The following is a 14,519-nucleotide window of genomic DNA, read 5'->3' on the forward strand; positions in this document are numbered from 1 at the left end:
GCCAAGAGCGGTGGGCTGCAAAGTCGCCATGGAGAGCGGGATTTATGATTATTGGCGTGGTTATATGAAGAGGTAGCAGCAAGCTAGTATTTTTGTTGTTAGGAGAAGCAAATACGTAGTTAGGATCAAGCGAGGAAGACACGACAACAGTAGATGCGAGATCCGAGTATGGCTTGACCGTGATGAGTCTGAGCTTCTTGTCAAGAGAACTTTGGGACTGCTTGGCCTTTGCTGGTTTAGCCTGCTTTTTTTTCTTCTATTTTTTCCTTGTTTAAACTGGAAGTGTCTGTGTGGCGATTGAGCAAGGGCACTCGCTGTAAGCTAGATAAAGCGCGAGAGAATAGCACTCAGAAAGTTGTAAGATGAGCTTATGAAAGATGCTAGCAGCACAAGTTATACTGGGGATAAGGATAGCAAAAGGGCCTAGCCAGAGTTCAGCAGGGGAGAACAACAAAACGAGATAATAGGAAAGATAAAAAAAAAAGAATATATGACAAAAATTGATTGCAGAAGAAAAGAAGGGAGAAAGAAGAAACAACTGATAGGCCGACAAGTCAAGAGGAAAAAAAGAAATGAAAGGGACAAAACTAAGGCAGCAATATCAGGCCTATCAAAAGGAAACGCAAGCTCCTTGCCTTCCTTTTGCTCTGAGAATCGAGCAGTTTCCTCTCCCATGATCCCTCCGTTTGCCTATCCACTTGTAGTGACAAAAACCTGCCACTTTACTTTGCACTTGCCTTGCCTTGCATCTTCGCCTGTTTGCACCTGTAGCTAGTCCAAAGCGCTGATTGGCCGGCTTATTGAAATATCCCGTCCAACAGCTGTATTTTTGCATGCATTATGGAACATGCACATACAAACAAAACGACTCTTTCCTTTTTTCCATTTCTTCCTATCGCTTTTTATGTAAGCTGCGTGCTTTCCGTATCTCCCGGATCCCGGAGCGGGGAAGGGAGGGTGTTGGATTCGGTAACCGAGAAGTACGTAGTTACCTAACATGCTAAACTTCTACGCAGTCAGAGAACTGTCTACGATGCTTCAGAAATCTCGCGCTTGACATCCTCTTCATCCCGTCTTTCTCTCTTGTTTTCACATCATGATGACTCACTCATTACCAAGTTCAACCCCAAACCTATTAGTTGCCCAACCCTAATGAGACCAATGACCCTAGTCCTTCTTCTCCGTAAAATAAAATTTTGACCCTGTCCTATACAGCACCTAGCTCCAGGCGGACTCCCGGATTAAACAAACTCCCAGAATTACCGGATTAGCTTGCTGTCTGTTTCCGAGTGGAGACCGAGGAATGGCCTAAGCAACAGATAATGAACCCAAGATCTACGTACCTTGCCTTATAATACGGGCTTTGTTTGCCTATCAATGACGCCTCTCTATTCATGGGGGCAACTCCTACATTAAGCATAGCTTAGTTAAATGGGCCATATCCCGGGGTGATAAATCGGCTATTTAAATTTGATTCATCGTGGGGTGGGAAGAGGCGCAAACTAATAGGCAGCACAGCCTCGAGCTCTTGCGCAGTAGCTTGTCGGGGTCCGGGCGGAGTTTTTGCCATCAAGGCCAGCTAGCTATATGATAGTCTGTGACAATTTCCTGTTAAAATTTGGCATTTTGTACGAGAAAAGGGAGACAAAATGAACCCCCCCCCCCACGTAGTGTAGTGGTACATGTTTATTATACAAAGCCCTAGCTGAACTGGGCATATCTTATGCAGGCAGAATCCGAATCTGGGGGAGAGCTGTATCTTGATAATGGGGGAAAAACCCCCTCCGCAGTTCGTCCTGCCGTTGTAGTCCTACGTGACTTGGCCGAGATGAAACTTCTTTTCCTGTCTGCGTTACCCTGCGGTATAGTATGGTATCTTGCTTAACCTTCTCCTCTTATCCTCCAGACCTCAACTCCTCCCCCTCTTGACAACCAAGCCTATGCAATGACATCAATGCCAATAGACTTGGCCTGGTAAATAACAGCACGGCAAAGGCCCTCTAGAGACAGGCCCGATAACCGGGGCTCACTTTGCTTGATCTTGGCAATCTCGTAGACGTGCTTAAGACTGATGGTTCCCACAATCTCAGTGCCAGGCGCCCCAGCACCCCGTCTGCGGCCCTTGCGAATTGGAGCATTAGCGGCATTAAGCAGCATCCAGGAAGTCTGAGGCGTGCGGATCTCGAAGAAGAATGAACGATCGGGACGAACGGTCACACGACACGGCGTGGGAGTGCCGGGGACGATGTGAGCAGTTCTGGCATTAAACTCCTGTTGGCACGGAAGGCATTAGCTGGGTATCCTGTAGTCAATTAGCTGCAAAGAATTGCGGCCTTTGTAGCATCAACCTCCTAGATTGTGCCAATGGAAGGGGATAGAGGGTTGATCGCACCTTGCAAAAGTCCATGGATTTGACACCCTTAGAACCCAGGGCAGGACCAATAGGCGGGCTGGGAGTGGCCTTGCCAGCACCCACAACGAGCTTGATGACCTGGTTAGTGACAGGCCGAGACATTGTGTAAGGTTTCGTGGTGGCCTGTTTGCTTGATTGACAGTCAATTCGTTCTACCTATTTTGTTCTTTGTAGTGGCCTGTGATAGTAAATTTGGGGCCTGGTAATTTCGCGCTTAGTCATCAACAACTATGCATCACTGCACACGCTCACCGCCTTCCATTTTCGGTGGAGCAGCCGTTCTGATGCTCCTTCTGTATTTTTTTCCTGGCCAAATATTTTTTTTTTCTGCCGTTGAAGACTTCAGATCCTCAGATTCATATAGCCTTACTATCTCCATTTGCGACAACGAGATAACAGCGACCAAGAAACACGCGAGTACGAAGGAACCACGAGAGTCAATTCTATATTCAATACCCTGCTTGAAAACCCCGGCGCCCGCATATACTTACTAGGAAGACTGCGATGCCGTCAAACCACAACGCCGACAAGCCGTGGGATACGGAAGACATTGACAAATGGAAGATTGATGCCTTTACCCCCGCTGACAACAAGGCAGGCGCCTTCACTGAGGAATCAACCTTTATGACATTATTCCCCAAATACCGTGAAGTCTACCTGCGTGAAGCCTGGCCGTTGGTCACCAAGTCCCTAGAGAAGTTTGGTATCGCCTGTACGCTGGACCTGGTTGAAGGTTCAATGACTGTCAAGACCACCCGCAAAACCTACGACCCTGCATCAGTGCTCAACGCCCGCGATCTCATTCGTCTCCTGGCACGTTCAGTTCCAGCACCCCAGGCTGTTAAGATTTTGGAAGACGGCGTGGCCTGCGATATCATCAAGATCCGCAACCTGGTTGGGAACAAAGACAAGTTTGTCAAGCGGAGGCAGCGCATTCTGGGCCCTAATGGTTCAACGCTTAAGGCGCTGGAGCTGCTGACCGAAACGTACATATTGGTGCACGGTAACACGGTGTCGGCTATGGGCCCGTACAAAGGCCTGAAAGAGGTGCGTCGTGTGGTTGAGGACTGCATGAACAACGTCCACCCTATTTACTACATCAAGTCACTCATGGTAAAACGCGAGCTGGCCAAGGACCCAACGCTAGCTACCGAGAGCTGGGATCGGTTCTTGCCCAAGTTTGGCAAGTCAAACACTAGCAAGCGCCGCGTTCCGCACAAGGTTACCGACAAATCCAAGAAGGTGTACACGCCATTCCCGCCGGCACCTGAAAAGAGCAAGGTCGACAAGGAGATCGAAACTGGAGAATACTTCCTTGGCAAGGAGGCAAAGGAACGTGCTGCTAGACACGAGCGCATGGAGAAGCAGAAGATTAAAAAGGAGGAGAAGCAGCGCGAGCGCGAAAAGGATTTTGTCCCGCCCGAGGAACCTGAGCACAAGAAGAAGAAGCGGAAGCGGGCTGCCGAAGAGGATAACTAGAGATTGGGAAGGAGGGGAGAGAGAGAGAGAGAGAGAGAGAGAGAGAGTAGAGGATGGAATGATAGGGTCCAAAGAGAAAGGAGGGAAAGAACAAGGCTCTGGTTATGGCACGTATACCACTTTTGCTGCTTTTTATTGTTTTTATTGTGCTCGTTTTAAACTATTCCTTCTCCCTGCTTGCTATTGGTGTTGGCCGTCCTTCTATTCCTGTCCCTTTGCGGCTCTCCTCTGTCTTCGTCGAGCCTAATTTCGCGTCTCTTTGGCACGTATTTTGTCTTTGCTACAGGCCTCATTTGCTGTTATTCTCTTTCTGGGGTCGTCGTATAAAATTTATCATAGCGTAATACACTCATCTTCGACACAAGTCTCCTTCTGCCGATCTTCTCTATAGATGAGGGGGTGTTGTTTCGCTGGGGTTGCCAAACTCGATCACCAGCTTTCCAAACTGTATCCCTTGGTCCATATCTCTAAAAAGACCATCAATGTCCCCGATATTGTCGAGGCCCTGCACCACCCTGCTCACAACAGGCACGATTTTCTTGTCTCGAATAAACTGCATCATATCAGCGTACTCCTTGCGCGAGCCCATCGTACAGCCCTTTAGGTCAATGTTCTTCAGAACTGCCTGCATGAGCCAGTCCATCTTGGGCCCTTGTGTCATACCATACGAAGCAACCACACCTCCGGCCTTCATCAGTTTGACAGCAGCACTCATAATGGACCCACCGGCTCCATCAATAACCGCATCAATATACGGTCTGTCCTTGGGCAACTGTGCCTGTAGATCCGCAACCCACGAGTCGCTCTTGTAGTTGACACCCCCTTTTGCACCTAGAGCCTTGGCCTGTTCGATCTTATCGTTGCTGCTTGACGTAACAAACACCACGCATCCCATCGCCGCCGCAAATTGCAGTGCAGAAAGTGCGACACCTCCACCGATACCGGTGATCAAAATGTTCCGGCCCGGCAGTGCGTTGTTAGTCTTAGTCACCAATGCACGCCATGCTGTAAGCCCCACCGTAGGAATGGTTGCTCCTTCTGCAGCTGATAGGTGCTCGGGTGCAAGTTCGAGAGCAGCCTCGTCGATCACTACAAAATCAGCGCCAGTGCCGAGAGGGGTCAACTTGGAGGCGCCAATCACTGCAAAGGCACGGGCGTCTTCAGGGCCTTCAGAGGCTTCGCTCCAGTTGACAAAGGGCGCCAAGATGACGTTTTTACCGAGAAGGGAGGGCGTTTTGCATGAGGGGCCAACTTCAGTTACCGTGCCGTAGCCGTCAGAAAATAGCGGACTGGCAAAGGATATGGCTGGGTATAGGTGCTTGCGGATAAACAGATCACGGTGGTTTAGAGATGCAGCGAGCATCTTGACCACCACCTGCCCTGGCCCAGCCCTGGGGATATCGACATATGTAAGCCTGAGCCTATTGTGTTGTGGGAGCAGCCAAACTGTTAGATGCGATTACGCAAGCGTGTATGGGCTGATGTATAACTCACGGATAGTATACATCCCCAGGCTTGCCCTCGGTCTTTTCAATCGTTAGTACTCTGGACGTCATTTTGCGGTACTGTGGGAAGATGAGAGCAGGCGAAGCAAGGGATGTTGCCATCTCAATTTGAAGGGCAAAATTAAAAAAGGAGAAAAGGGTCGCTTATATAAAGCACTTGAAATCTGAATCAACTACGTCTCGGTGGTGTGCTTGTCGTTGTAGGCTGATAACAAAACCCCGCATTGGAGATGGCTAGTAGATTGCAGTTGGAGAAGCTTCGGGGATCCGGGCTAGGATAGCGCCAAGCATATATATTGATTGCAATTAAAGAATAGCTGGGAATTAAGGCCTTGTTGAGGAAAAGACTTTGCGAATGAGTTGTATAGGTGTAAGCGATGGTACCTGTGGCAGTTCAAGCTTCTTTCTCTAAACTTACAAACTCGGTCAGCTCGGTGAACACTCGGTGAGAATGGCGATTTGCAGTTTCTCGGTGAGTGCCCCACATTCACCAACTACGTGGTTCTGAAGCTTAAACTTTACGTGACGCAGCAATCGTTAATTGTTCAACAAACAATATCCTAATATAATTCCATTCACTTTGCTTACGCCTCACACGTATTCGCTCCTAAAAAATGTCACTACCAGCGATGCCGGGACGGCCCCTCACTATGACAGAAGAGCTGGAAAAGCTCGAGCAGTCCATCACATTGACACTGCAGGGTAAGCTCTCTCTCCCTCTTGTTTTTTTACATTGATATGGTACGGTTCTTTGGCTGTTTCTGCTCACACTAGCCTGATATTTGTCTATAGAAATCGATTCCAACTTTAGCAAGGCCCATCGCATTGTCACCAACAATATCCTTCCGATTGTCGAGCAATATGGGGAGAACTCCAAGGCTGTATGGGAAGCATCAACGGTACAGCGCCCCCCACTCTACCTGGACTATCTTCTACGGCAGCTTCCTGCGCACTTGACATACATGTGACCTGGCTAACAGTCCCACAGTTCTGGAAGCAGTTCTTCGAGGCATCTGCCAACGTTTCGCTTTCTGGCTACGATGACAACGAGGACGAGACAAGGCAGCAGAGTGTAGAGGAAGAAAGCTCGGCAATGCGCGACATCACTGATGCAAATATGACCCACGACGATCATGACAGAATTAACAACGAGGTGCATGGCGATGATGACACTGTGACCTACCAGCAACAGCATCAGCAAGGGACGCGTACACAGCAACACACCGAGCAGGACACCCATTTTCACCAATACTCTGAAGAATCTATGTTAGATGACCCCGATGGCGATCTCTCAGGAAGCACACCCCGAGCGCCGGCCACACGCACTATAAAATCACAATACTCTGACTTCCAGTCTCCATACTCTGTTCAAAGCAACAGCCGCATCGATGAAGAAGTCACGCAGCTGCTTAGCGATGACGAAGAGCCTCCTGCAACACGTCGTGGTGCAGCTATTGTCGACGAGGATGACACCAGCCTGCTCTTCAATCAGCGCACAGCACAACTCCCCAACATTTCCCTAACACCACAATCGAAAGTGCCGCCTAGCCTCTCAGCCAAGGATAAGGGCAAAGAAAGCGCCATGCGCCACCACGTGCTCAAAAAGAACTTTCGATTGCCGACAACGCCACATCGCTTTGTGGCGCGCATGCAGTCGCCTGCCAAACATTGCACACCAGGCACAGCAAGTAGACACAGGGCGGCCAACCAACCTGCATCCGAACGCAAACCATGGGAGGATTCCCCCGAGTCATCGCCGGAAATGGCCATCCCGCGCATGCGCAGTGAAGCCTTCATGTCTCCCATGCGCACTAATAATATCCGACAAAAGCTAGAGGCTGTGCCCAGTGCGTCAGGACCGCGCACGCCAGGCGTGAGCATCATAGCGCCGCGACAGCAGCAATACCAAAGCCGGCAGTATCAGGATTATTCGGATGCTGCAGGGCCGTCAGCAGCATATGAATATGATCCCTTTACAGTAGAAAAGTCCGAGCGGGCACTTCCCAAAGAAAAATACGAGATCGACTGGGAAAGTGATAGCGATGACGCACTCGGCGTCAGCCCTCCAAAAACCATACAGTTTGCATTGGCACCAGCCAAGTTGATTCAGACACCTGCTAGAGAAGCAAGCAAGCGTATTGTGGAGGACATTCTTGCTACAGCTGGGGCAGACAAGGGAGGAGACATGAGCCCCACAATGGTCAAGATGCGTGAAGACCTCTTGGACGATAGTTTTTGAAATTATTCGCTATCATGTACACGCCACAGCCTAACGCTGGTCTTTACGGAAATCGCGAACTGGGTGCTCACAAGCTATAGTATATTTATGATGCTGAGAACCTAGATTGTGCGTAGCCCAGCCTCCAACTAGGACTACCACGTACGAACAAAGGGTGATATCAAAACAAGGGGTATTTCCAGTAACCACATGACCAAACAAACAAGAAAAAGAAGCAGCAAGGGTAGAACCAAAACAGGCAAAGGTAATGCTCAGAAGGGTGTCAGGTAAAAACAGCGGCCTTCATACTAGTGGCTGGAAAAGCTTTTGCGGAACTTGTTCTTCAACGAAACCAACGTGCTGGACGTGGAGCTTGACTGGACCGAGTAGACATCGCAGTCGATGTTCTTCTCAGCGGATGTGCTGCGTTTCCCGTTCTTTTCAGCCGTCGACATGGTATTTGAGTCTACAACGGTGGCAGTAGAAGGAGAAGAAGCGCTGGAGCTGACTTGCGGGCCAGCGGCGTACTTGGAGCTGGCGACCTCGGGGAACTTGTACAAGAGACCCTCGACAACAGGGTCGATGTGGCGGCGGTCATGGACACGCGGCATTCCAAGGGGACCAAAGGAGGCCATTTTGCGACAAGGGAAAAGAAAGATAGAAGGAGATACAGAAGATGGAGTAAATATCCAGTGATGGGTAAGCAAGGGGGGGGGGTGGGGTAGGGAGGAGTAGCAATTTTTAACAAGTTGAAAAAGGATGGCAGTAATGCTATGATGCCAAGCTTGTGATTTTCTTGATTATAGGGAGGCCATGCACTCTTTATATCTTGAAAAGGCCTGCAAAGCTGACTGACTCAGATCGAGATCTCTATACAACTAAGCCATCTCACTTATCAAAGCGTTATGTGTCTGACCTTGTGTCAACATACCTGCTAAGGGAGACCTTTAGGCTCGAGGCTAAACCTCTCGGACAAAGGAACTGCAACAAGTCTTTTTGTCTCTCCTAGGGTGTTTCTTTGTATAGACTACTAGGCAAGGATTCTGGACGTTTGCGCCAAGTAGCTATTCTAGATCGTGGTGGGCAGACAAGAGAGATTAGGATTGATAATGTCTCAAGGCACCAGCTTTCTAGCTTTTCTTTTTGCCTTGAAGATGGTCTTGCTGGCCAATGTATGGTTGATGCCTGGCGAATAGGTGGTGAAATGCCGATGAACAAGTATGAATGATTATGGCTCATGGCCCTAAGCTACATCAACTTCCTGACAAGTCCCCACTTTGCCCGCCTTAGCGTCTATTATGACTTGGCTAACAAGTACAGGGCGGCAGGCGGCAGGCAGCAGGGAAAAATGATAAGATAGAAGCCAATGTTGAGTCATGAGAAGTCCAAAGTGTCGTCGTTTGGCTTTGCTACTACCTTGCTCAACGGAGCAAATGAGTTGCTGCACAGGTTAGGCAGGCGCAAGTGACAGTCGGCTATCGGGTAACAAAAGCCCGGGTACCGCTACACATATAGGGTTGTGATGGGAATGTAGGGTAGGGTTTGTGTAGTACGGGCTCTTGTAGCTTTAGCATTAGGGTATGACTAACATAGTTGGAGATGATGACTCAGCTTGATAAGTGTTAGAGTACTTGGTCAGGCCGACTCAAATTCGGTTCATTTTGTTCCCACTTCATCCCTTCTCTTCCACTTAGCTCTTTTTATCAGTTCTAGAGAAATCCCACGCTTGCCATGAGTCGCTGCAATATCTCCAAGGGCTCCGAGTTCGAGGCTCTTATTGGTTACTCCCGTGCGGTCGTCGTGGGAGACTTCGTTTTTGTGTCTGGGACAACAGGGTAGGTTTCGGGCATTTCAAACTCCCGGATCTTAGGCTAACATCTATGGGCAGATATGACTATGCTACCGGCCACATATCAGACGATATAGTTGAGCAGACCGAGCAGACGTTCAAGAACATCGAAGATGCGCTGGCTTCGGCTGGCTCTAGCATTAAAGACGTGGTGCGTGTCCGGTACATCCTGCCGGACCGGACACAGTTCGAAAGGACTTGGCCCGTGTTACAGAAATGGCTGGGCAACGTGCGGCCGGCAGCGACCATGATCCAGGCAAACTTGATGGAGGATGTCATGAAGATTGAGATTGAAGTGACAGCAGCCAAGGGCACCGCTCTAGCTTCGAGCAGTGTAGTCCCTTGACTAATATCGCTCTTGATAAGTGTATAGTGCTATCTGAAAGTCATAAGATGGTGCACCTGCTTTACAGGAAGAATGTAGCCAGAACTCCCGCCATGCCGAATGCCGAGCCGATCGTGATAAAACTCGATAGTGACAACATGCTCATGCCACTGATCCCATGGCCCGAGGTGCACCCACCGGCCATTCTAGCCCCGATGACCATCAACGCGCCCCCTAAAAATGCCGTAGAAGTTGTTACACTCGTGGCAGGGACAACCTCGCCCAGCTCGGGCATTGCCTTTGCTAGCAACAGAGCGCCAACGGCCACGCCGGCCACAAACCTGGAGTTAGCATACGAGGGCAATGGCTGGCTCCCAAGCGTCAGAACGGAGCGGATCGTCTTGCCTGCTTCTTCAAACGATCCAGACGTGCCGAGCAGCGACTTCCGCAGCAGGCCAGAAACGAGCTGAGACATGCCGATAAGCAGACCACCCAGTAGAGGCGAGATGCCGTGCGCATATGGACTGGCGGGCATAGTACGGTTCAGGGCAAATGCAGCGCCCAGCGCCGCGGTGGCGAATCCTAAGATGCCTGTGGCTCGAGATATGCCGAGGCGTTCGTGCAGTGTGAGTGTGGGGATACAACGTGCATTCTCCGCCGAAGCCTTCTGGTTTCTCCGTCGCAGAGACTCAAGAATGGGGTTTAGGAGGATGGTAAACATTGCGCCACCCAATACTGCACCGCTGAATATAATTAGAGAATTGGGCGCGCTGATCCCTAGCTGTGCAAATACCGTTCCGGGGCAGGACCCGGTCAGGGCCATGCCGGAACCGAGGAGAGACCCGCCAATGACGTTGCCATCATAAGCGAAGAAGCCCAGTGGCGACGGCGAGCGTGGCGTTTGTCGAGAGTAGCCCGTGCTGTCAAGGAGAGCGACTACAAGCCTGGCATGGACGGTGGATGCGTTAGTACTAACAGGTAGACAGATGTTGGTGCAGATGGCACATGGGGAAATACCTACGAGCTCGTTGCAGTTGCGGTGAGGAAAGTTTCCAGCATGTGCCAGTCTTGAAACAGGAATTGGCCTATGATGATCTGGGGCTGCACGACCCCAGCAGCTACCATTGCGGCGCCAAAGGTAGTGCCAGAAACGAAGCCAGTTGCCATGTTGGCGATACAGCAAGAGGTCTGTGGTGGCGAAGGGGGGATAGCGGGGGACCGAGAAGGGGTATGTGTTGGGTGGGTTATAGGTAGAGGATGTGCTGAGGGCGTGAGTAAGGGAGTAGTCGTATCTGCTAAAGTTGACATGGTAAATGACTGAGATATATGCCTCAAGTGGAAAGTCGCAGCATGGATGGGCTACCGAGACTACTTATTTAATATAGCAAGACGAAGGGAAATCCCGAGACGCTTGCTTGCTCTGCTCCCCTTGGTAAGCTTTGTAAGAACGGCGATGAGCGTGGATTTTTGATTACACTCTAAATACCCCTGATGTCCTCCGCCTCCCCGAGTCCACTTTCCCGAGCTACTATCTCGCCGATGTTGAAATCCCGGGCTCAGCTGGTTGACCTGGCCATATTTTATTTTTGGATCTCAGGTATGGTCCTATCAATTACGTGTTCGAGTCAGGGCCCTAGCCTGGTCTTTCATATTAGCAAGCTGAGGGAACCCAACGTCGCCGAACAGACTGAGCCTGGGCTTTAGTTTCAAGGGATCTAGCCCGACGCCTAAAGTGCTGATTCAAGGACGCAAGTCTCGACATCGGCGACCATTCTCACGACAAAAGTGGGGCTGAGCCCCTTTTGACCAATTACCTGTATTTATCCGGGCTAGCTTTGATTTTATTTTATTTATTTATTTGTTTATTTATTTGTATTTATTTACTTGTCTATTTTTTTTTGGGAATACCCAAGATAATAGACAGTAGTTGACTCAACTGCGCATCTCTTGTGTGGTGTTTCAAGTGGTCTGTCTTATCCGCGATTGAGGCTGTTAAGGTGGTGGAAATGCTTGCTATGACTAGTATTTATGGGATATTTGCGATCAGTTTCTACGAGGTCTGCGTACGTACTTCACAGAAGAGTAGCCTCATGAGTGAGGTGAGGGTATGATTTCTGCATTAATGTTTTTGTGGCCTTTTGCTACTCCGAGTTACTTTGTTGTTTTCAGACGCTCCTGTAGACGTTTCTCGTCCGCAGCGTGCGTGTAATGGGAGTAGAGTACAGTAACATATACACTGTCGTCGGCGTGAAGTTTGGATGAATGACGGACAATCTTCCGCGGCGCTTCTGTGTAGCACTACTAGTTGTTGTAGGAGGGTGACGTCCTAATCCTAGACTCACTTATATTAGTGGCGGCTCTTAGGGGGGGGGGGGGGAGAGAGGCTGCTCATTGTTCGTCCTGATGTCTGTTGTGAGAAAGCCCGTGTTACTGGAGGCTGAGAATCATTCATGCCAAATTACGTGTGACCTAGATGGAATCCCATATCGAGAGAGGCCACCTGGTTATTTATAATTTCCTGTTGTCCGAGAACGCCCAAAAGCACGGGCGTGATCTCGCGGCTTCGGCTACGTTTCCTCCCCTAGGAAGCTCTGCCTGCAGTTAGTTTCAAAAGCGGACTAAAGCGGCATTCCTAGAAGCCATTTTGAGAAGAAGAAGAAGAAGAAGCAGAGACAGGAATATGATGAAAAATTATATTGGCTTTTTGTTACGCAGCTTTACAGCTGCTCCTTGTTTGTGTAACCTATCAGTTCGATATCTCCGATTGGTATCTGTTATATAAGACTGAGATGTGCCTAGCAAGATGAGGCTTAGAGGGCATTTGGCGGGCATAAGAGTGTGCATCGGCCATAAAACATAAAATAGCGTAGTATCTAGGAAAATGATGGCATACAGACAAGCAAACAGCCCCAAGGTAAGCGATAACTGCATGGCTGCGGATCTCATCAGGAACCACACTACACGTTGCCGTAGTCTATTTGTTAGAGGGTACAAGTTACTTGGTGTTTTTGGTCTACGGCTGCCGTGTGAAATCAGTCTATAAAAGCAGCCAGCGTTCGGCATGAAGGATACGTCCTTGCCGAGTACAGAGTACAGTGGTGTTCTCCTTTTGTAGGTCTATTTGTTACATCACCTTGCTCTTTTTCTGCTGGCAGGTGGGAGAAGGACTCCTCCAACGCCTTCTTGTAAAGCTTCCTAGCAGCATCTCCTTCAGACGTTAGACCTCATCCCCTCCCTATCGCTGGTGGCGGTAGTGATTTGGCCGTCCGCGTGGGCTGAGGGGAGCTTCCCCAGCAGGGCCCGGACAGCTCAGGGGGTTCTAGTGCAGCACACTAGCAATACCATTCGTCTCTTGAGTGTTCTTGGGAAGCTTGGCCATAAGACTCTGGCTTCGAGGCCTTGGCGGAGCGTTGCATTTGCAGTGCCGGCCTCGTTCTTTTGGCTTGTTACAGACCTTGCGCCCAAGCGGACAGTGGTGCACATGGGGTCGTTCTAAGTAGAAGGTATCCTTTGTGGGCTTTCTACCATCTTTCATCTCTCGTCTCTCACAGTCGAGCCATAACTATCTCTCCCCCATCTCCGTGGCTTTGCGGGGCTGATGCGGTGTTATGTTCGTTCCTTGAGACCCCAACTTTGCTTGAGCATCCGCTGGCCTGTTGCCCTCTGCGGCCATACGTCGTGACGCGGGGCACCACTTGCCGATTGATTTGATTTGATTTGAGTATATTTAATCCACTTGCCGTTGAGTTGAGTTGAGTTGAATATATTTAACGTCTACGGGAATCACTAAGATCAAACGACGCCAATCCACTTGCCGTCCGACACCACTATCTTTATAGTCACTTCTAAGAGCGCCCACCTGTGTGGAAATACAACAGGCTTCGATGGCGCAGTGGTAGCGCAGTGGTCTCATAATTCATGAGGAGTCTGATTTCTGATCATCCGAAATGTAAAATGCCATCCAAAGGTCGTGAGTTCGACCCTCACTCGGAGCATTCCTTTTTGGCCATTGGCCCGCCATATCCATCTTCAGCACCGGGCAGGCAGGAACCTGCCTTCTTTTTTTTCTTTTTTTCGGCATTTGTGTAACATTATATCCAACAGACATCCAAGCGCCCGGAAGAGGGGTCGGAAGACGACATCTTCTAACCCCCCTTCCGTCCAGAACATGCCGTCGTATTTCTGCGAAATAACAGCAAGGTAGACGTTAAATAGAACAAACAAACAGACATCCAAGCAACAGAAAAGATCGACCCGGGCTTGTTCCACAAGCATAAGCTTCCAACGGCCAGTGGCCATGGCGTTCCAGCAGAAAGTGGCACGCGGTTTGAATGTGAGTAGCTGAAATCTTTACGTCTTTTTGTGTTCGTCGGAGATATTACAGCAAAAGCATGTGCCAGCCCGTCCCTGAGCCGCCATATAAGTGCCACAAATGAGAACCCCAAGCAAGATAAAACCAAGGCAAGCTACATAAACAGTAAGCTGATAAGCCTTCTTTCCCCAACGCTATCGCCACATGACACCATAGTCGGACTTGAATTCTCGTTTCTTCTGCACTTAAAGTTTCTTGGCCAAGACAAGCCAGCAGCGCCAGGAGACAGACTATACTGGCGATTCCGAAAGTTCTCGTTCCACTTCTGGGCGTAGAGCATCAGCGAGATCAGAACGGTCAGGGCAGACGAACAGTGGGCGCGGCTGGGCCAAGTGCTATGTCAGCACTGAATACCACT

General features: G+C 49.7%; 7 protein-coding genes across 7 annotated transcripts; 3 read left to right on the top strand and 4 right to left on the bottom strand.

Annotated features, from left to right (window-relative positions):
- Window positions 1-1,938: 1,938 nt before the first annotated feature.
- On the bottom strand, window positions 1,939-2,515 carry HOO65_020238 (mitochondrial 54S ribosomal protein uL11m; the record flags this gene model as incomplete). The annotated part of the gene is made up of 2 exons (XM_071007069.1): window positions 1,939-2,271; window positions 2,393-2,515. The coding sequence occupies 2 exons, from the start codon at window positions 2,513-2,515 to the stop codon at window positions 1,939-1,941; spliced, it is 456 nt and encodes a 151-aa protein (XP_070860876.1).
- A 402-nt stretch (window positions 2,516-2,917) lies between these two features.
- Window positions 2,918-3,892, top strand: HOO65_020239 (KRR1 small subunit processome component; the record flags this gene model as incomplete). The annotated part of the gene is made up of 1 exon (XM_071000021.1): window positions 2,918-3,892. The coding sequence occupies one exon, from the start codon at window positions 2,918-2,920 to the stop codon at window positions 3,890-3,892; it is 975 nt and encodes a 324-aa protein (XP_070860877.1).
- A 385-nt stretch (window positions 3,893-4,277) lies between these two features.
- Window positions 4,278-5,255, bottom strand: HOO65_020240 (Zinc-type alcohol dehydrogenase-like protein; the record flags this gene model as incomplete). Its single annotated transcript, XM_071000022.1, has 1 exon — window positions 4,278-5,255. One exon carries the CDS (start codon window positions 5,253-5,255, stop codon window positions 4,278-4,280), a length of 978 nt encoding a protein of 325 aa, XP_070860878.1.
- A 771-nt stretch (window positions 5,256-6,026) lies between these two features.
- On the top strand, window positions 6,027-7,636 carry HOO65_020241 (DASH complex subunit ask1; the record flags this gene model as incomplete). The annotated part of the gene is made up of 3 exons (XM_071006698.1): window positions 6,027-6,099; window positions 6,190-6,296; window positions 6,386-7,636. The coding sequence occupies 3 exons, from the start codon at window positions 6,027-6,029 to the stop codon at window positions 7,634-7,636; spliced, it is 1,431 nt and encodes a 476-aa protein (XP_070860879.1).
- A 287-nt stretch (window positions 7,637-7,923) lies between these two features.
- HOO65_020242 (uncharacterized protein) lies at window positions 7,924-8,250 on the bottom strand (the record flags this gene model as incomplete). Its single annotated transcript, XM_071000023.1, has 1 exon — window positions 7,924-8,250. The coding sequence occupies one exon, from the start codon at window positions 8,248-8,250 to the stop codon at window positions 7,924-7,926; it is 327 nt and encodes a 108-aa protein (XP_070860880.1).
- A 1,096-nt stretch (window positions 8,251-9,346) lies between these two features.
- HOO65_020243 (RutC family protein) lies at window positions 9,347-9,810 on the top strand (the record flags this gene model as incomplete). The annotated part of the gene is made up of 3 exons (XM_071007094.1): window positions 9,347-9,450; window positions 9,504-9,615; window positions 9,679-9,810. 3 exons carry the CDS (start codon window positions 9,347-9,349, stop codon window positions 9,808-9,810), a joined length of 348 nt encoding a protein of 115 aa, XP_070860881.1.
- A 61-nt stretch (window positions 9,811-9,871) lies between these two features.
- On the bottom strand, window positions 9,872-10,956 carry HOO65_020244 (YeeE/YedE family protein; the record flags this gene model as incomplete). Its single annotated transcript, XM_071006897.1, has 2 exons — window positions 9,872-10,760; window positions 10,811-10,956. 2 exons carry the CDS (start codon window positions 10,954-10,956, stop codon window positions 9,872-9,874), a joined length of 1,035 nt encoding a protein of 344 aa, XP_070860882.1.
- Window positions 10,957-14,519: the final 3,563 nt, after the last annotated feature.

This window comes from Ceratocystis lukuohia (genome assembly GCF_044167205.1).
Source record: "Ceratocystis lukuohia strain C4212 chromosome Unknown Supercontig2_pilon, whole genome shotgun sequence".
Lineage (NCBI taxonomy): Eukaryota > Fungi > Ascomycota > Sordariomycetes > Microascales > Ceratocystidaceae > Ceratocystis > Ceratocystis lukuohia.